Below are 19,251 nucleotides of genomic sequence, written 5' to 3' on the forward strand. Positions count from 1 at the left end.
CAAATATGGTCTATTGATCTCCTATTCCGTTCCTACATGGCCTGGTTGCATGATATACGGCATTCATCCTATCACAGTGCCACCCCGCACGTGTATTAGACTCCCGCATGAGCACACCTCTGAATCCTCATACGATGGCGAGTAAAAAAGGGCAACAGGTATGAATTTTGTCGCAATTCGAAGGCTTTCTTCGATCCTTGTGTCGCAGGATATTGAACTGACTGTATCCCTAGGAAATGGTCCAGGTTGGTTCGTGTCTTTTGCCTCCCCTTGCATTTCAATCGCAGCTATAGCTTACGTCGCCTTTCTCCCCTTTTTGCAGACAACTCGGAGTAAGTGAAAGCTCTATACACCCTCTCCTACAGCTATGGAACAGCTGTGGTGTATGTTGGATGCTAACGTTGTTTGAAGACGCGCCGCATCGCCATTCTGGGCTGGCCGAAGTACGCCCCTAAATCAGGGATCGTCGAAGCTCTATGGCTCGAATACTGTTGTGGGCGCATCCTACTCACATGCCAATATTGTACAGTATGCTAGAAATACATTCTACATATCCAGACAATTTATCAGAAACGATGACTGACAAGTGTCTTCTTGGCAGACCTACCTCCTCCCACTCAGCGCCGAGAACACCTCCGAAGACATCGGCTACAAATGCTGCATCAAACTCGGCTCGCAAGTCAGGGAACATGGTGACCTCACCTCCCCGACAACTCTACCCTGGCATTATGGCCGACGGGGTCGACGAGTGGAGTCGCGACCCCACGGAAGAAGACGAAGAAGAAGATGAGGAGGACGAGATTGTGTACGATGATGATGAGGATGAATTCGGGCTCCCTAGTCTTGCTAGTATGAGGAGAAAAAGATCCGCGCCTTTGAAGGCCCAGAATATTGATTTCAGTGGTGGCAACCCCTCGACACTTGGGTATGGATTAGCAGCCGCCAACAGACATCGCGCGGATAGTTCAGATATTGCGGAAGAGCGTGGTGCCCCGATGTATCCAACTGCTCGCAAGGGGGAGGGAAAGATCCTTCGGCCTCAATACAAGGACATCCTACATGGTATGTATGAGGCGACTGGAAAATTAGGACCATGCTGACAGTTATAGATCCTGCTAATGCTTTGAACCTCATCAACCACTCCCCACCTCCGATAGATGCTTCACCCAAAGAGAGGGACATTCATTCGAGTCGCATTACGCGCATCAACAAGTTCAAGCGCATCTTGCAAGCGAGCACGGTATCGCCTACTGAGCTGCGGGATCTCGCTTGGTCAGGCGTCCCAGAAGAAGTGCGGCCAATGACTTGGCAGCTTCTCCTTGGCTATCTTCCTACAAATAGTGAGCGACGCATCTCCACTCTGGAACGAAAGCGCAAGGAATACCTTGATGGAATCCGGCAAGCCTTTGACCGAGGTAGTGGGGCAAGCTCGGCAAACCCCTCTTCAAGCAAGGGCCGCGGCAGAGGACTTGATGAGGCAGTATGGCACCAGATTAGCATTGATGTTCCACGCACCAGTCCCCACATTCCGCTGTATGGCTATGAAGCCACCCAGCGGTCGTTGGAACGCATCCTTTATCTCTGGGCCATCCGACACCCAGCAAGTGGTTATGTTCAAGGTATCAATGATCTAGTCACACCATTCTGGCAGGTCTTCCTGGGCGTTTACATAACCGATTTGAACGTTGAAGAAGGCATGGACCCTGGCCAATTGCCTCGGAGTGTGTTAGATGCGGTGGAAGCGGACACCTTCTGGTGTTTGACGAAGCTTCTTGACGGTATCCAGGACAACTACATATACGCCCAGCCTGGCATTCACCGACAGGTCAGGGCATTACGAGACTTGACAGTGCGCATCGATGCAGCACTCGCAAAGCACCTGGAACAAGAAGGTGTGGAATTTATGCAATTTAGTTTCCGATGGATGAACTGCTTGCTCATGCGGGAAATGAGCATCAAAAATACGATACGCATGTGGGACACATACATGGTACGTTTTCTCCCAGGGACTGTCTGGCATGATACTGATCGTTATTCTAGGCTGAGGAGCAGGGCTTCTCTCGATTTCACCTCTATGTCTGCGCTGCATTCTTGGTCAAGTGGACAGATCAATTGGTCAAGATGGATTTCCAGGTACGATGTTGTAATCGAATATCGTCACCAGTAAACAGGAACTAACGTCTTCTAGGAGGTGATGATGTTCCTCCAAGCATTGCCAACGAAGGGTTGGACCGAGAAAGACATTGAGCTCTTACTCAGCGAAGCATTCATCTGGCAAAGCCTGTTTCAAGACTCGCGTGCTCACCTCCGGCCTGCTGGTGATGAACCTCCTGACAATGGTATCTCTTATTGATAGTAATCATAATTCATGATCCGAATTCCCAACTTCTATTTTCGGATGCTTTTTTTCCCCGGGACAGACTTGGTCTGTATTCGCTCAGTTGAAATGAATGCCCTTTTGGTTGAATGCCCAGAGCAGCTTCAAGAAATCATTCTCGTCACACATTCTCGCGCGCCTTTCTCCGAGGCCAGTGTCATCCTCCAGGACCTGGCGCACCTTCTCACGGACTAGCTCTGCAACCTTGCCACGCTTCTTGCGCGAAGCTCCATTCTTGAGTGCTGCTTCGAGGCGGGCATTTGTGCTCTCCTTGAAGAAATCAGGAACATCGTCGTCGTCCATATCCATGACCTCGTCGGCCGGTTCTTCGACAGCCTGTTCCTCCTGCTCCTCCATGTCCATTGCCATGGGATCGTCATTGGCGACTTCAACCGGGCCATCCTCCACTGGGATGTCGTTCTGCGCGCACCATGTCCGATAGTTTGCCTCTAGCAATTCCATGATGCTTGTCGTACTAATGAAACTGGACCGGAGAGTCTTGTTCTTTCGAACGAAAACAATCCGCAACAGACCATCCCACTCTTCGTAGTTGATCTGCGGCCGTGGGTTCTTGGGGACCATTCGAATGACACTTGACTCGACCTGGGGCGGTGGCTTGAAGTTGTTCTTACCAACCTTCATGATATGATCAATCTTGGCCCACATTTGCGCATTGACTGAAAGTCGACTGTAAAGTTTGTCGCCGGGCTTGGCGAATAAACGGAGTGCGAATTCACGTTGGAACCTGTGTGGAAGGTTTCGAGTAAGCTCTCAATTTCACAAAACATCTCTGGTAGCTTCTAGCCTTGCTAGCGGAGACTTACATGAGAATGCATGAACGTGGCGCCGGAGATGTAGCCAGGAGCTTGAATGTGAGAGGAGAAGAGATCTTGACTCTGTTAGACCCGGGAAGAACCCTTGGAAAAAATCTGGGGCTGTACATACCTGGTAGGGGGTGTTGCTGATGCAGACATCGAAGTATGGGAGCTCCGTCTTCATCACATCTCCAAGAATGACCTCTAGGCGCTTTTGGTATGGAGTAGACTGGAAGCGCTTGGTGACTTCTGCAGCCATACGAGGATCCAATTCCACAGCAATGCATTTCTTCGCCTTTTCCAAAATCTTGGCTGTCAGGTTACCAGTACCGGGACCAATTTCGAGGACGATCTGTTGATTCACACTCTTAGTGTTTGTTAAGCCAATGAATGTCTTTTGTAACCCACATCGCTTTGCTTGAGCTCAGCCTTTTCCACAATTGCAGCTAGTTAGATACCTGTTAGCTAGAGTAGGGTATAGTGCAGTGAAAATCCGTCCCTACCAGCAATACCAGGGTTCTTCAGAACGTGCTGGCCAATATCAGTGTTCATCTTGAAGATGCTGTGCGCAGCTTTTGTCTTGGCGGCAGCATCTGACAGGCCCTGCGAAGCCGCGTTATTGCGCTTCTGTTTATTAACCTTTGGCATCTTGGAATCCTCTGTAATTTCACAATTATCAAGAAGAGAGAAAACCTGCGGCAACAAACCACCATGGACTTCAATGTGGGCGGGAACTTTTTTTGCGATAAGATTGCCGGCGCCGGGAATACCATTTCCCCGAGCCCGCCTTCGCCTTCTGCGCCGTCGGCGTCGAGCTCTTTGAGTTGTGTTGTGCTCGATATGGCTTCTGGACGAAAGGATTTCCTAAGCCAGGCAGCGCCTGAAAACTATGTCGCTGGTCTAGGTCGTGGTGCGACAGGATTCACCACTCGCTCTGATCTTGGCCCGGCGCGTGAGGGACCTACGCCCGAACAGATCCAAGCTGCTCTCACCAAGAGAGCTCAGCTTCTAGGGGCTGCTGCACCCACTGCCTACGGCGCCACTTCACGCGAGAAAGGTGGAAAAGACGAGGATAAGGAGGAGGAAGATGAGCGGTTCCAGGATCCCGACAACGAGGTCGGGCTGTTCGCGTACGGGCAGTTCGACCAAGAAGACGACGAAGCAGACCGTATTTACCAGGAGGTAGACGAGAAAATGGACAAGCGCCGAAGAGCTCGCAGGTTAGTCATATCCCTCCCATTTCCCCCTCCCATTTTCACCTCCGAAACCATTTGTTTATCGGATTAGCTCTGGTCGTTTGGACAAAATACCGACTTAAATCGCTCTCTACCTACAGGGAAGCTCGAGAGAAAGCCGAACAGCTAGAATACGAACGCAATAACCCGAAAATTCAACACCAATTTGCCGATCTGAAACGCACCCTCGCCTCGGTATCCGAAGAAGAATGGGCCAACCTCCCGGAGGTTGGTGATTTGACGGGCAAGAATCGACGAGACAAACAGAACGCCCGACAGCGGCACTACGCCGTTCCGGATAGTGTCATTGCTGGCGCGAGAGACTCAGCTCAGTATGGCACGACAATTGCCGAAGATGGCACGGAAACGACTGTCGACGAAGGAGAAAACGCCGACAGTAACATGATGAACTTCGCAGATATCGGTGCGGCGCGCGATAAAGTGCTGAAGGTCCGACTTGACCAGGCTGCATCCGGAACCTCTACGAATATCGACCCGAAGGGTTATCTCACCAGCTTGACACAATCAGAAGCCAAAGCTGGTGAAGTTGAGGTGGGCGATATCAAGCGAGTTCGTACCTTGTTAGAGTCAGTTACCAAGACCAATCCTAAACATGCTCCCGGTTGGATTGCGCTAGCTCGTCTAGAGGAGCTTGCTGGCCGGACTGTGGCAGCTAGGAACCTAATCGCGAAAGGGTGCGAGCTCTGCCCCAAAAGTGAAGACGCATGGCTGGAAAACATTCGACTCAATGAAGGCCATAACGCAAAGATCATTGCAGCGAATGCAATTAAAAACAATGACCGTTCCACAAGACTTTGGACCGAGGCCATGAGATTAGAAACGGACACCCGTGCCAAAAAGAATGTTCTGCGACAAGCTATTCTACACATTCCCCAATCGGTGCAGATTTGGAAAGAAGCTGTCAACCTAGAAGACGATCCTGCCGATGCGCGCTTGCTGCTGGCAAAGGCCGTTGAAATCATTCCTCTCTCAGTCGAGTTGTGGCTTGCCCTTGCTCGTCTTGAAACCCCAGAAAATGCCCAAAAAGTCTTGAACGCTGCTCGCAAGGCCGTTCCTACCAGCTACGAAATCTGGATTGCTGCAGCTCGACTCCAGGAACAGATGGGTACATTCGCTAGGGTCAATGTCATGAAGCGTGCTATTCAGTCCCTGGTCCGAGAGAACGCTATGCTAAAGAGAGAGGAATGGATCACAGAAGCCGAGAAATGCGAAAGCGAAGGCGCCGTTCTTACATGTGGTAGTATCATCCAAGAGACTCTCGGATGGGGCCTGGATGAGGATGATGACCGAAAAGATATCTGGATGGACGACGCGAAGGCCAGTATTGCCCGTGGTAACTACGAAACTGCCCGGGCAATTTACGCTTACGCCCTGCGAGTCTTTGTGAATCGTCGATCAATCTGGCTCGCAGCAGCGGACCTCGAGCGCAACCACGGCACCAAAGAAGCTCTCTGGCAGGTCCTCGAGAAGGCAGTCGAAGCATGCCCTCAAAGCGAGGAGCTCTGGCTCCTCCTTGCCAAGGAGAAATGGCAATCTGGAGATATTGACGATGCTCGACGAGTCTTGGGCCGTGCCTTCAACCAAAACCCTAACAATGAAGATATCTGGCTTGCTGCTGTTAAGCTAGAAGCGGACGCCAAAAAGCCAGACCAAGCCCGAGAGCTCCTGGCCACCGCCCGCCGTGAAGCTGGCACAGATCGCGTGTGGACCAAGAGCGTTGCTTTCGAGCGGCAGCTCGGCAACATCGACGACGCTCTTGATCTAGTCAACCAAGGTCTGCAACTCTTCCCGAAGGCCGACAAGCTCTGGATGATCAAGGGCCAAATCTATGAAGCGCAAAACAAGCTCCCGCAGGCGCGCGAGGCATACGGAACAGGCACCCGCGCCTGCCCCAAGTCCGTTGCGCTGTGGCTACTTGCCTCGCGACTGGAAGAGAAAGCGGGCGCCGTGGTCCGAGCCCGATCCGTCCTCGACCGGGCCCGCTTGGCCGTTCCCAAGAACGCAGAGCTTTGGACCGAAAGTGTGCGCGTTGAACGTCGCGCCAACAACATCTCCCAGGCCAGAGTCCTCATGGCGCGCGCGATCCAGGACGTCCCAACATCGGGGCTTCTGTGGAGCGAAAGCATCTGGTATCTCGAGCCCCGCGCTCAGCGCAAGGCACGCAGTCTGGAGGCTATCAAGAAGGTCGAGAGCGACCCGATTCTGTTCATCACTGTTGCGCGTATCTTCTGGGGCGAGCGTCGGCTGGAGAAGGCCATGACCTGGTTTGAGAAGGCGATCGTCTTGGATAGTGATTACGGTGATGGCTGGGCTTGGTATTACAAGTTCCTTATGCAGCATGGTACCGAGGTTAGTTTCTCTCTCCCCTTTTCATTCATTCACTCTTTGGGCTCTGTGTTATCGTTATCAGTGGAATATCCAGCTGACATCTAGTTACAGGAAAAACGAGCAGACGTCGTGTCGAAGTGCATGTCAATGGAACCCAAGCACGGTGAGATCTGGCAGTCCATCGCGAAGGACCCGGCCAATGCCTACAAGACTACCGAGGAGCTTCTGAAGCTTGTCGCGAATATCATCAACTAGCTAGCACAGTCTTCTGGTGTACTATCTACAGGCGTCTCGGGGGCAAAAAGCCCATGGAATTCATCTTTGACAGGGGTCTGTCTTTGCTAAGACTCACGTCAAGAAGTTCAGGGTCCTAATGTAAAAATATGTAATAACTTCTCAAGATAACCAAGTTGTAAAGTAGAATTCATGGGTATCGAACAAGACCTCCTCTTCCCAACAGAGGTCATGGCCATTCAGCTTTTTTTTACGTCTCTTTGTTTTCGAGGTTTCCTTCAATCCTCCAGATATCGACCGCTTGACCTTGTCCTTGAGAAGTGATACTGTACATGACCAAAATAGGAAGGTGAATATAGAGGACAAGGCAGGGGCGGTCGAGAACGGATAAGACAATATATCTTCAAACTCCAAATCCATATGCAAATAATGTGGCGCCACAAACAGTGACAGCCTCCCTTGGTAGTACCCAGACGCCGTGAGCCACCATCCAAATCGTGAGTGAAGCCAAAAAAAAAAAAAAAGAAGAACAGAAAAAGCATGTAATGTAGCATGTATGAAACGGGGAAAAAAAGACATTGGGGGTATAAAATTCTCATGCAGCCATGGACAGACACTCGTCGAGCAAAGAGCTCAACTGAGCTCGATCACCAAGCGTGCCGCCTTCCCAGTCTAGCAGAGAACCGTCTTCAGCTTCGTCTTCGTCCAGGTCCATCTCGTCTTCGGGTTTGATTTCTTGATGCGGTTCACCAGCGCCATTCTCCATTCGATCGTGTCTTTCGGTCTCGAGTTCGTCTTCGAAGTAACTGTTCATGATCTGGTCTACAATCAGCGGCATGTGGCCGAGGACACCGCCGCCCAGCTCCAGAGTTAACCGCAGGTCTCTAACGCCTAAGGGTTTTCGGAGGTTGGCCTCTCTCGCTTCAACGGGGAGTAGGCCTGTGGCGGAATCCTTCGAAATCTCCCCACGTGTGTATGCAAGCTCTTCAACTTCTAGTTGGTGTCGGTATTGACGCATCATCATGTTATTGATTGTACCGGATGGGCCATTTGAACGGGTGCGCGAGAATACTGCGGACAAGACTTCCTTTACGAAAGTTTCCGTCGCAATTGCCATGAACTCAGCACATGGGAGCGCAGCACCGCTGGGGAGAGATTCTTCGTAACATATCGGGACCATGCGGGCATGGATGGATTCGGCATCGGGGAATTCGCCTGTTTCTGCGGCTAGCGGCTGGGCATATCGTTTTCGGATTTCCAGCTCCCAGTCTGTAATGGAGAAAGATGGTTAGGGATTATTTCCTGAATTGACCATAGGAACGGAGAGAGTGTTGCCGTACTAGTTTTGTTCAAGCCGCCTGCACTTGCGGGAACCTGGCTGGGTAATTTGAATTGCTTAGCTAAATAGCTTTCTTCAAGCTCTGTAAGCACCTTCTCATTGGGATCTCGCTGGTGATCGTTAGCTGTCGGGTTCTTGGGTGAAGGTGTTAGTCATCGTTTGCGACTACGCACCTCTGGGATTCCCTTTATGCGCCGACGGTCCCTCGGAGGTAGTTTCATAACCTCCGTCTTCAATCTTTGTTCCGCAGCATCTCCGGAGACGGGTTTCGACACCGTGGATGGTTTGTCGTTGGCCGATACCCAGTTTGCGACGCCGTGATCGGGGAGGTCTCGCGTGAGGTTTCCGATGAGCGCGCATACGAAATTGTTATGTAGATGCTCGTTTTTAGGATCGGCGCACAAGAAGTAATCGACGCGTGAGGAGTATTCGCGCTGGTTGTAGTGTCCTATCATCAGGCAAGAAGTTAGGAGGTGATCGAACAGAGGCCAATACATAGGAGGGAAGGGAGAAACACTCTCCGCGGAGCGCAAGCAATCGCCATTTAACTAGAAACCCCATGCGCATCACGACATACCTAGTAAGAACAGAGCTGTAGACTCCTTATATTCGGCCCACTTGTCTCCGATGGCGGCCTTCAGGTCCGTGTAGGCATGCTCGAGCTCTAGTCGCGGCACCGATATCAGAGCTCTGGAGGTCTTCGCAGATACTGAGCCATTGGGCACGGTGCCCTTTGGATTTGAGACAGAGTCACTCCGACTCAGAGCCGCCGGATCAATCTGCATGGTTGCTGAACTCGCGAGGGCGCGACGGGCGACGCCGAAGGGCAGGGAATATTGGCACCTACGCCTTCATTAAGGAGGATTCTAGGGTTCAAACTAGAAATAGGGGAAGAGAGTATGTTTTCATGAGACAACCTGATGAATTGAAGATGAAAATTGATGGAATGAAAGAGATGGCGATGGGTTTGAGTGGAAGGGGAGGTTCCGACTTGCGGTTCCCCGCCAGACGCCAAAAACGGATACATCGATGTGCGCCAAACTTAGCAGTGTTGCCTTGTATGTTTACATATATTTCTCTACATTGTTATTTTGAGGGCTTTTCAAATTGATCAGCTAGATTTTCAAGATAGCTGCACTACATCTTCACTTAATACCCCAAACAGTTGTCCGATCTCTGCAATGATCTCCGTGATTTCATTCGATAATTGGCCTGTCACCAAAACTAGAAGGACAAGGGTCAGTGTATTGAACTGGTGGAAGGGACGAGAAACCAAAGAGATACTCACTGTATGCATAAAGCAAAGCACAGTCCTCATCGGTAGTCTGTTGAGATGCTTCATGATCCAGGCGATAGCGATAGATGCGAGCAAGCAATCGGTCTCTAGCATGCTCAATGCTAGGAAGGACATCACTCATAGGGTACTCGAGTTTCATCGAAGAAGCAATCACTGGAAGATAATCAGCGCCGCATCAAGTGCACAAGGAAGTTACAAGAGGACTGACCTGATAATAGATGGCTCACCCGAGCAGATAGCTGCAGCCGTTCTGATTTTGTGTATTGAAGAAGGCTGATTTCACCTTCAGTGGCCACATTATTCTTCATCAGCTCGATGTTCATGGTAAGGAAAGAATTCACCATGCTGCGTGTACGGCGAACAATGTTGGCATATGAGGCTTCAGGGAATGCACTCTTCAGTTCAAACTCGGAGCCTGCCGCAGCCTGGAGAGATTCCAACCGAGACAAAAATCGTTCAATCTCAAGCTTCTCTCGGGGCGTCATGTATAAAACAGACTTTTTGCCTTTGGCCATGATGGATAGGGGATCGCGTTTCCAGACCAGGCTCAGGTGCAGCCAGAGAAGACTTAGGCTCTCCTTGAGCCTACTTCTTGCGCTGATGGGCCAAATCATTCGAGTGATGATGATTCCCCAAATGCACCCAGACAACACAGCAACAACTCGATGGAGTGCAATCTCGGCCATGATTGGATGAGAACCGCCTTCATCTTCGTCCAGATTTGCTTGTTTCCGAGAAAGGGAATAGCCGTAGAGCACAGAGAGGTTGTAAGTGAGCATGATAAACCGGCCCATGGGTCCATTCCCACGAACAATAGTGATGTATCCAGTCCAGACAGCCATTATCCATCCCAAGAATGCAAGAGCAAATACATTTCCAGCGGTGATATTCCATGCTAGGATAGCGGCGACTGCCCCTAAACAAGTACCGAGAAACCGGGCATACCCCGTCGTATTCGAGGCCCCGATAGTCATCGAGCAAACCAGCATATAGGACAGCAGACCCCATTCTCCCCGCCAACGCCCATAGAACGGGCGAGTTGAAGGAAGAAAAGCAGGTAGGGCATAGAGTGCAGCTCCTGCCCCAACCTTGATCGCGTATTTCGTATCATCTCGTCGGAAGAATCCAAGACATTTCCATAAACGGTAACCGAGCCTTTGCTTTGTTGTTTCATTCGCCGAAGGGCCTTTTCGTGTTTGGACATTGACAGAGAGTGTATCATGTGCAATCAAGCCGTCTGACGCATGCCTAGCATGTTTATGGGAGTCCTGCCCAGTACCGGTTGGATTGGAAGCTGTCTCTGCAGAGAATTAATATATAATCCATGTCTCAACGATTTGTATGCATACGTACCATCGTCAAATGAGGCTATTTTAGCGGCCTCCGCGTTTCTCGACCACCGCCAAACTTTAAGCCACGACCAGGTTCGCCCATTGGGCCGCTCTTCGACTTCCAACTGCAACTCATCCAAGATAGAAAGCATCTCTCGGAGCTGCTCCCCAAATTCGAGGAGCGAAAAGCTGAAATGGCCACAGCTAGCTGACACTTCCTCAAGATCGGCTTCAGCTTCACGGGACTTCAATTTCATGGTTTCCTTTTGTTGATACAAGGTTGCGAGTGTCTTCTCGCGAGATTCTTTGTAAAGATCAAGCGCTCGGTCAAGACTAATTCGCAGTCGACCATTCACTGAGACCTTATAGTCCGGTGCAGGCCCAAATGGAATCTCCTTAAAGATTTCTTTCAATGTGAAAGCCAACGATCGCTGCTTCTAGTTAGTCTTGAATTATATCAAATACTTCTTGAGTCCCAACTTACCATTGCAGGGCCAAGATGAGAGATGAATACAGTGAAGACATCTGCTGGAAGAAGCGTGGGTCTGGGTGTTGATTCAGTACTTCCAAGTTGATGGGAGCTGACTGGAGATAGTTCCTCCTCTGGTCGCTCAACAATAGGCTCCAGAAAGGACCCTTCGGGAAATGACCAGGACCGCTCCAGGGTCATGAAATAGTCCACATGAGTCGAGCTACCTTGCTGATCTTCCGGAGACACAGAGTCATGGGCAATAGTCTCACGAATCAAACTGAATTGGAGAGAAGCTGCATTACGCAAACCTCCCATGTTATGGGTAATATCTTGCACCCAACGGACGAGATTCTTTTCGAGCCTGTACTCCTTTTCAGTGCCTGCCACAAAGTGCTCAAGTTTAGCCTCTCGGACGAGCCTGTCGAGCTGGCTGTAGGCCTTGCGGTGCTTCGCCTCTGCGTCAACGAATTCAGCCGAGAGAAGCACTTCCTCAGATCCGCTCAAGAAGCTTTCTGTGATAAGTGCCATCATGATAGCCAATGTATCGGTGACGGTGACGAGGTTTGAGCGCAGCTTTTTACGCGCTGATATGGGGAAGACCAAAAAGGATACAAGCATGACAGCCACCACGCCCATCACGACCATCTTTAGGACTTGGAAGATCTTGGAAAGAGACAAATCACCGCTTTGTACAGAACCCTCCTTGGTTAAAAGGGTGATTGTTGACAGAGCCGTGAGTGAACAGGCAACATTCACCAGAGGATCTCCCAGTCGTTGCTTGGTCCAACCGACAAAGCCAAGCCCACCGCCACAGAATACTATCAGGACCACAGCATGACCAAGGGCAGGCAATTCCAATGTGTCCTGGAAAAACATCTCCACGAACATGCTGGTAATAGTCAAGAAGGTAGAATAGCAGAACGCCAGGAAAGCGCAGATCGAGGCCTTGAACATCGCACCCTGGGATCTGGCAGGGTGAAAGTAGACCGTCACCGTAGCCACCATGTGTTTTCCATCCTGATGGCCCAGCATGGCCGAGACCGCGGGGATAAAAGTTGCCAGAGATCCGACCAGATACGCAAGACTGTACTTCAAGACTCCAATACCCGGTTCCGACCTAACAAACTGATTTGTCTGCGTCCATTTATCACGTATACGCCGCGTGAGGGAGTCGAGGTAGCCCTCATAATGTTGGATCTCGTTTGTGAGGAGCCCGCGCCTTTCCTCATTGTTGTCAGGCGTGGAGTTTCGGAGGTTGATGAGGCCTTTCAGGCGCTGGCCTGTTTTTGGGAGGACAAATGTAGCCTGACGGAGCTTCACCGACGATTAGTATCTTCCAAGTCAAAAACTGCGAGCACATACCGTTGGGCGCGAACGTCGGGAGCTGCTGGGAGTTCCAGATGGCATCTTTCGGGTTTCACGTACTTCGCGGGGACTTAGGGCGTTGTACAAGCCCCATGGCACATCTTCGACAAGTCGCCCTTCTATCCAGGCTTTATGAAGACGTCAGACGGTTGTGGGGAGGTGCCAGGAGCTATGCAGGTCAATTTGTTGGCTGGCTGGGACAGTTACAGTCACTCCCCACTTCCCATTGCCACGCACCTCTTTGTTTTGCTTTTTGCTTTGTGTACAATTCGGGGGACTTGAGTTACTTGAGTTACGAGAATGCATTTCTGATATTAATAGACTCGATGCTAATTTCGAATGTGTTTGTCAACAAAGAGAAGCTCTCGACGTTTATAATTTCGTAGGAAAATACTGTGACAGCTACGGAGTACTTCATAATTATTGCAACCCATCTACTTTCCACACCTTCACCGCTGCATCAGCACCAGCTGAGATGATCTTGGAGCCTCCTGAAATCCAGCCTACACCGTGGACACCCTCTTTGTGAGCATTCTGCAGCTCAAGCCAGTCGCCTGGCTTAGCCAAGCTCCAAACAAAGATGTTTGTGTCCAGTGATCCACTCACAACGTGTGAACCAGCCTCATTCCAAGCAAGTGAGGTGATCCGTGCAGTATGCGCCGTCCAACGGTCTGTAACTAGACTGCCATCTGCAACCTTGAAAACTAGAACACGTCCCCGCAAGTCGCCCACAGCTAAGTGGGAGGCGTCTGGGGAGAAGGCAAGAGCAGAGATTGGATTGCGAGAGGCATTAATGTCTGCCCGGGGAGAAAGCCGAGAGCTCGAAATAGCACAGATCTGAACAGATCCATTCTCGCCTCCAACAGCTGCCTGAGAACCATGCGCGGCCACGGTTGTAGCGGTAAAGTCTGTTTTGTATTCTCCGGTCTTCTTGCCATCTTGGAAAATCTCGACGGTTTCGGCTTCGCCAACAAGCACGGTCGTGTCACCAGCCGCAACACCCTTTGGCTGTCCATTGAGCTTTGAAGCGCTGCCCGTATATGTTTTAGCAGCAGCGTCAACAGAACGGAGGGTGTCGTCCCAGCCGACACTGTAAATTCTACCGCTTCCCTCTGATGTGGTTGCAAGCCCGGCGACGTAACCGGGGTGGGCATCTCCTTCAATCTCCTCGGCCTTACCTGAAGCCACATCCCAGTTGCAGACTCTTCCGTCAAAGCTGCCTGTCCACAGAGTTTCCTTGTTATCCACAGTGGTCTGTGCCAGGGAGGTGATGCTCTTCTGGTGGCCCGAGATAACCTGTCGGGGCTCAGGAGTTCCCTCGACCAGGTAGTTCAAGTCTCCGCTGAGGGACAAACTTATGAGCAGGTTATCAGTTCTTCCTGGGGGCCAGACCACGCCAACTTGGTGGTCACGAACAGCCATAGCACCCTCCTCTCCCAAGGTCCAGGTCTGGGTTGATTTGCCAGCTTCCACATCCCAGATCCTGACGGTCCGGTCTGCGCTGGCAGTAACGAACTTTCGAGAATCCTTGGCCCAGCACACACTAAAGATACTGCCAGTGTGTTCTCCTTCACCGATCTGACCCTTGGTCTCGCCCGTCTTGCCGTCGTAGAGCCAGATCTTCCGGTCTGCGCCAACACTGACTAAGTGCGAACCATCCGGGCTAAAGGCAACTCCGTATATGTAGTTTGAGTGCTTATCAGCAATTCCGTTGTTGAATTTGAACGGCGGTCCATGGTAGAATACCGTCTTCTTATCGTCACCAGCAGTGGCGGCACGCAGAGGCCGCTGCTGCCTAATTGACACGGTGTTGAGCTGTTGCGTATGGCCGTGGATCTCCCCAACGGTATTTCCACTATCCCAAGTGATACAGTGTCCATATCGCTGCTTACCATCGCCGACAGCAATAATGCGTTGGGAGTCACCGTCCCAGGCCAAATCGTTGATTCGACCATTAACAATGCTATATTCACCCTTGGTGATTCCTTCACCGACACAATCCCATACTCTCACTATTCCAGCTGCGTCACCACTTGCAACGTAGAAGCCGGAGGGGGAGAAGCGTGCGACAGTTGTCTGCGCCTTGTGTTCGGTGTACTGCCTAGCGACTGCGGGGTCATCGATCGAACGTAGGAAGATGGATTTGTTGGACTATAATCGCTGATGTCAGGACGAGGCAGTGTACTATTGTAGATATTGTTAGAATAACATACTGCATATGCCAATCGCTCGCCTTTAGCATCAGAAGAAAGCTGAGTGGGCTGGCCGCGGGTGGTGGAGGGGCTAGCGGCCCAAATGGACTCTTGGAATATGTCAGGACAATAATATATAATATGAGGGTGACAGGTTCTCACCATTTGTAAGTGACATTGCTAAGATGTACACACTCAAGCAGAGGAGTTGGGGGAAAGCAGAGGAGAGTCCACAGTCCACTGTTTATCGACTGACGTACGGGCCACAATAGCGGGGAACACCGCCACGCCTTGTCTACTTAAAACAAGCATTGGGAGTATGCAGAAAAGAGAAATATCACTGTCAACACATCTGCAATGTATCTGATAGCTTCAAATATTCTAGCACAAAAGAACTTGAAAGTAGTAGCTCTCAATAAAATCAATGCATAGCGCTAAGAGTAATAATACACCAAGTCGTGCCCTTTCTACCAGCCACCGGCCTGTACTTGTACAAGGAAATCTCCCAATATTTGTTTCAGATCCCAAAAAATGACTCCAAAGTAGTATGTTCGGCTTAGAAACCTCCAGGGCCCTCCATGCGTGCTCGCATCTCGGCTGCGAGAATTTCGGGGTGTCGGTGAACACTAGGCATAAGGCCCATGCCGATGGCTCTCCGGAGTGCCTTGGCAATTTTGCGCTGGTTGACAGGTCGAAGACCGGTAATGGCTCGGGGCTTGATACGGCCCATGCTGGTCATATATTCGGACATGACGGAGAAGTTCTGTAATGGCAAAAGAGCGAACAGTTAGTGGCTGTTCATGATGGTATATCCTCCATATAGCTCCATTGGCTCGAGGAATGCATACCTTGTACAAATCTATAGGATTCACGTTCAATGCATCGAAAGCATCTGTCTGAGGGGACTGGCGCTTTCCCCATTTCTTCATCTCGGCCGGGCTGAGATCGTGCGGGGCGTAGATATCTCCAGCCTTGAAGTCACGGGTTTGATATCTCTCAAGGGCTCGGCTCTCGCCTTGCGCCTTCTGGTCCTCGAGGAACTTCAGACGACTAGGTAAACGGCGTCGTTGGACGATTTGGGAGGCTATCGCAATACATTAGTCGCTAGGCAAACCCAAAAATAAATGTGTTCCCAAATTATAGAATGGACAAAAATGAATAAGCTCGGTGTATCGGGTTGATCACATACTCTGTGAGCTTGTGGCGCGCTGAGAAGTGAAAGCGCTCATAGCAGCGGTCGAGCTCCAGCGACAGAGCGACAGGCCAACATTGGCTGTGGCCGCGACATTGCGCAGCAATGACGGTGAAGAAAAGAGGTTCAAAGACATCTTGACCTTTCAATCCCTGATTAGTTGTCGATGTTGAAGACGGTGTTAGGGAGACCGGGCAACGCGGAGATGAGATCTTTTTCGCCAAGACTTCTTCCGCCTCCAAATCTCTCCGCGTCGCGAACCCCCATTTTTCACGATTCCATGCAGATTGCGAGTCAACTTCGGACTACACGTTTTTATCCAATTCATCTTGTTCTATCTGGGCTATAAGCTCAGCTCACATAATCCATAATGCAATCCCATCTCACAAGACGGGTCTTCCGGGCAATCATTAACAATGAACCACTTCGGTTCTCCCAATGCCATCGAAATCGCTTATTGCACACAATCACTCCTGCCCGAGTACGACCTGCCATGTCCAGCCTTCCTTATACCTCGCGACGCAACATCTTTGTCTTCAGCTCGGACCCTGAGCGGTCGCAATCTATTTTGCCCTCCGAAAAGGGCCTGAAACCAATGGCTGACTTGATGAGGGCACTCAAAGATCGAAGCAGAACTCCTCCGAGTGATATTCTTGCGAAGGCATTCCAAACGTTTTTTACCATGCGGCTTGAAACGCCAATGCTCATCAGCCATTTCCAAGCCCGCGCGCTGATCGTCACCTTCAAACATTTAAGGGCCCTGCAGGGCGAGATGGAAGAAGAAGACTGGCAGAATGTTTTCTCGATTGAGAATTTGGAAAAGTTGTTGGATGTACTCTCCGAGTCAGAGTGTGTCCCACAGGCTCGTGATGTTGTCATGAACCTTGCCCGATATGCATATCAAGAACTAAACCTCGATCATGGATTTGGTCCGGGGAAGATCAGCCGGCCGGCCCTTGGTCTCTATATCAATATATTGGCTATGAATGGTAATCCCGAGGATGCTAGACATACCCTATTGAAGTTCTGGGGTCAAATGAGCAAGGCTGTCCCGTCGCCATGGCTCACAATTATGAAAGGGTTTGCCATGAAGGACGATCTGCGACAGGTGCGGAAGATTGTTGATGAGTGGGGAAACCATGGCAATAAATTTGATCAAGCCTCGCATGGAGAGCTAGTTACATTTCTCGTCGACCACGGTCAATGGAAAGCGGCCCAAACTGTCTACGACTCTCCGATTGCTGATGGCTCGGAACCCTCCATGGCTGCGAGAGAGGCTCTCATCAAATATTATCTCTTGAATTCGCGGGCAGATTCAGCAGAGGAGATCTTCAAGTCCCTCCCTAATGAGCCCAGCGAAGACACCGTTGGCATAATCTTGCTCTGGGAAGCAGCAAAGGGGAACAATGCTTCTGCTCTTGCGCAAAGAGTCCATTCATGGACTACGAAGAATCCGCAGCTTGAGGGCTCCATCAACATTCACATTGTTAATAACCTTATTCAGTACGCGAACGCAACGCAGAACCCGCAGTTGGCTTCTGATTTCATGGGACTCGCAGGTCAATGGGGTCTTGTCCCAGATAGTCAAACTCATATCTTAGAATTGGAGTCCTGTATACAGGCCGGCGATGTCGATGAGACATTGAAGATTCTCGAAGAGAAGGTTGACACGACTTCCCTCACGAGTCACAACCTGCCAATCGCAAACAAGCTCATCGCGATGCTCTGCCGATCCGAAGAAAAGGATGCCTTGTTCGACCAGATATCCTCCCTCCTAGACCCGCTTTTCCAAGAGAACGTGCGCCTAGAGTCTGCGACCATTGCCGCATTGACTCACATGCTCCTTTATCGCCACGACCTCGACGCCGTTTCAGAGTTGCTACGTCCACGACTAGGCAGCTACAGCGATGAACAAAAGATGCCGGTACGGGACGCCCTCACAGAGTACATTACGGATAAAAGCCAGTCCGACACCGACGTGTGGAATGCATACGAGCTTCTGAAGATCGCATTCCCGGAAACGTGGGTCTCAGCTCGCACCAAAATCATGACCTCCTTCTTCAACCGGAAGCGCAGTGATCTTGCCGTCTTGGTATTTGGACATATGCGTCAGGCCGATGAACCTGGTCGACGCCCTAGGCCAGACACTTATGCCCGCTGTTTCCAGGGCCTGGCTCGCACGGCAGATGCAACCAATCTAAAGCTTGTACACAACATGCTAAAGCTTGATCTTGAGGTGGATCTCAACACGAGAATCCTAAATGGTTTGATGATGGCGTATGCTGCATGCGAGATGCCAGAAAAGAGCATGGAAATCTTCCGACAGATTCTTCAGTCGGAGGAAGGCCCTTGTCACAAGACTATCACGATTTTCTTCAAGGTCTGTGAGAATCATCACAATGGTACCCAGGAGGCTATAAAGATGATGAGCAAGGTCAAGAAACTGGAGATCACTGCGAATCGCCCGCTCTATTCGGCGTATATGGAGGCCTTGGCAGCTCAATGCGAATTTGACCTGGCTGTTGAAGCTATCGACAACATGGAAGCTGAGATCGGGATCCCTCCTACCAGCAATACGTGAGTAAATTCCTTTGCTATCTGTGTTATCATCGCTAATATCTGTCCTAGTATCGGGTTATTCTACAACGCCATCCCGTACCAATACTGGAAAGATGAAGTGGAGAAATGGGCGAGTCAGAAGTATCCCGAGCATTGGGAGCATCTGATGACGATAGAACGTACTGATCAAGAGGACGGGCTGGAGTTTGACGGCATCTCAAATGAGGTATCAGTGTAATAATTTTTGTATCTAAGTAGCAAGCCAATTCATCATAGTTCCCATGAAGGGGGCACCGAGAAATCTTTTTTTTTTGGAAGTCCTTTCCCATATTGGTAGGGGATGCTCGCCGCGGATATATAGTGGACCTTTTACAAATGGATTGACGTTGCTGAAAGCCTAGAAACACTGTGTTGATGATGTGAGAATCTAGGCCTGAAAGTTATAGACCTAGTATAGTAGAGAGCACCTGAAAACAAAAATGATCAGAAAACGA

General features: G+C 50.5%; 8 protein-coding genes across 8 annotated transcripts; 3 read left to right on the plus strand and 5 right to left on the minus strand.

Moving 5' to 3' along the window:
- Positions 1-134: 134 nt before the first annotated feature.
- Positions 135-2,353, plus strand: LCP9604111_8201 (GTPase-activating protein GYP1; the record flags this gene model as incomplete). The annotated part of the gene is made up of 8 exons (XM_039076319.1): positions 135-158; positions 234-249; positions 323-332; positions 412-528; positions 602-1,062; positions 1,110-1,990; positions 2,041-2,133; positions 2,189-2,353. The coding sequence occupies 8 exons, from the start codon at positions 135-137 to the stop codon at positions 2,351-2,353; spliced, it is 1,767 nt and encodes a 588-aa protein (XP_038925780.1).
- An 84-nt stretch (positions 2,354-2,437) lies between these two features.
- On the minus strand, positions 2,438-3,840 carry LCP9604111_8202 (dimethyladenosine transferase; the record flags this gene model as incomplete). Its single annotated transcript, XM_039076320.1, has 5 exons — positions 2,438-3,122; positions 3,202-3,266; positions 3,323-3,544; positions 3,601-3,638; positions 3,696-3,840. 5 exons carry the CDS (start codon positions 3,838-3,840, stop codon positions 2,438-2,440), a joined length of 1,155 nt encoding a protein of 384 aa, XP_038925781.1.
- Positions 3,841-3,903: 63 nt separating this feature from the next.
- On the plus strand, positions 3,904-7,031 carry LCP9604111_8203 (U4/U6-U5 snRNP complex subunit PRP6; the record flags this gene model as incomplete). The annotated part of the gene is made up of 3 exons (XM_039076321.1): positions 3,904-4,412; positions 4,529-6,797; positions 6,888-7,031. 3 exons carry the CDS (start codon positions 3,904-3,906, stop codon positions 7,029-7,031), a joined length of 2,922 nt encoding a protein of 973 aa, XP_038925782.1.
- A 574-nt stretch (positions 7,032-7,605) lies between these two features.
- LCP9604111_8204 (TADA1 family protein) lies at positions 7,606-9,134 on the minus strand (the record flags this gene model as incomplete). Its single annotated transcript, XM_039076322.1, has 4 exons — positions 7,606-8,279; positions 8,351-8,459; positions 8,523-8,797; positions 8,927-9,134. 4 exons carry the CDS (start codon positions 9,132-9,134, stop codon positions 7,606-7,608), a joined length of 1,266 nt encoding a protein of 421 aa, XP_038925783.1.
- A 338-nt stretch (positions 9,135-9,472) lies between these two features.
- On the minus strand, positions 9,473-12,856 carry LCP9604111_8205 (FUSC family protein; the record flags this gene model as incomplete). The annotated part of the gene is made up of 6 exons (XM_039076323.1): positions 9,473-9,573; positions 9,638-9,799; positions 9,855-10,946; positions 11,000-11,408; positions 11,462-12,763; positions 12,812-12,856. 6 exons carry the CDS (start codon positions 12,854-12,856, stop codon positions 9,473-9,475), a joined length of 3,111 nt encoding a protein of 1,036 aa, XP_038925784.1.
- A 378-nt stretch (positions 12,857-13,234) lies between these two features.
- Positions 13,235-15,184, minus strand: LCP9604111_8206 (WD40 repeat domain-containing protein; the record flags this gene model as incomplete). The annotated part of the gene is made up of 3 exons (XM_039076324.1): positions 13,235-14,965; positions 15,028-15,116; positions 15,169-15,184. 3 exons carry the CDS (start codon positions 15,182-15,184, stop codon positions 13,235-13,237), a joined length of 1,836 nt encoding a protein of 611 aa, XP_038925785.1.
- Positions 15,185-15,562: 378 nt separating this feature from the next.
- LCP9604111_8207 (mitochondrial 37S ribosomal protein bS18m) lies at positions 15,563-16,334 on the minus strand (the record flags this gene model as incomplete). Its single annotated transcript, XM_039076325.1, has 3 exons — positions 15,563-15,769; positions 15,855-16,090; positions 16,196-16,334. 3 exons carry the CDS (start codon positions 16,332-16,334, stop codon positions 15,563-15,565), a joined length of 582 nt encoding a protein of 193 aa, XP_038925786.1.
- A 234-nt stretch (positions 16,335-16,568) lies between these two features.
- On the plus strand, positions 16,569-18,995 carry LCP9604111_8208 (uncharacterized protein; the record flags this gene model as incomplete). The annotated part of the gene is made up of 2 exons (XM_039076326.1): positions 16,569-18,775; positions 18,827-18,995. 2 exons carry the CDS (start codon positions 16,569-16,571, stop codon positions 18,993-18,995), a joined length of 2,376 nt encoding a protein of 791 aa, XP_038925787.1.
- Between the last annotated feature and the right edge of the window lie 256 nt (positions 18,996-19,251).

This window comes from Penicillium roqueforti (assembly GCF_015533775.1).
Source record: "Penicillium roqueforti strain LCP96 04111 chromosome Unknown scaffold_30, whole genome shotgun sequence".
NCBI classification, from domain to species: Eukaryota; Fungi; Ascomycota; class Eurotiomycetes; order Eurotiales; family Aspergillaceae; genus Penicillium; species Penicillium roqueforti.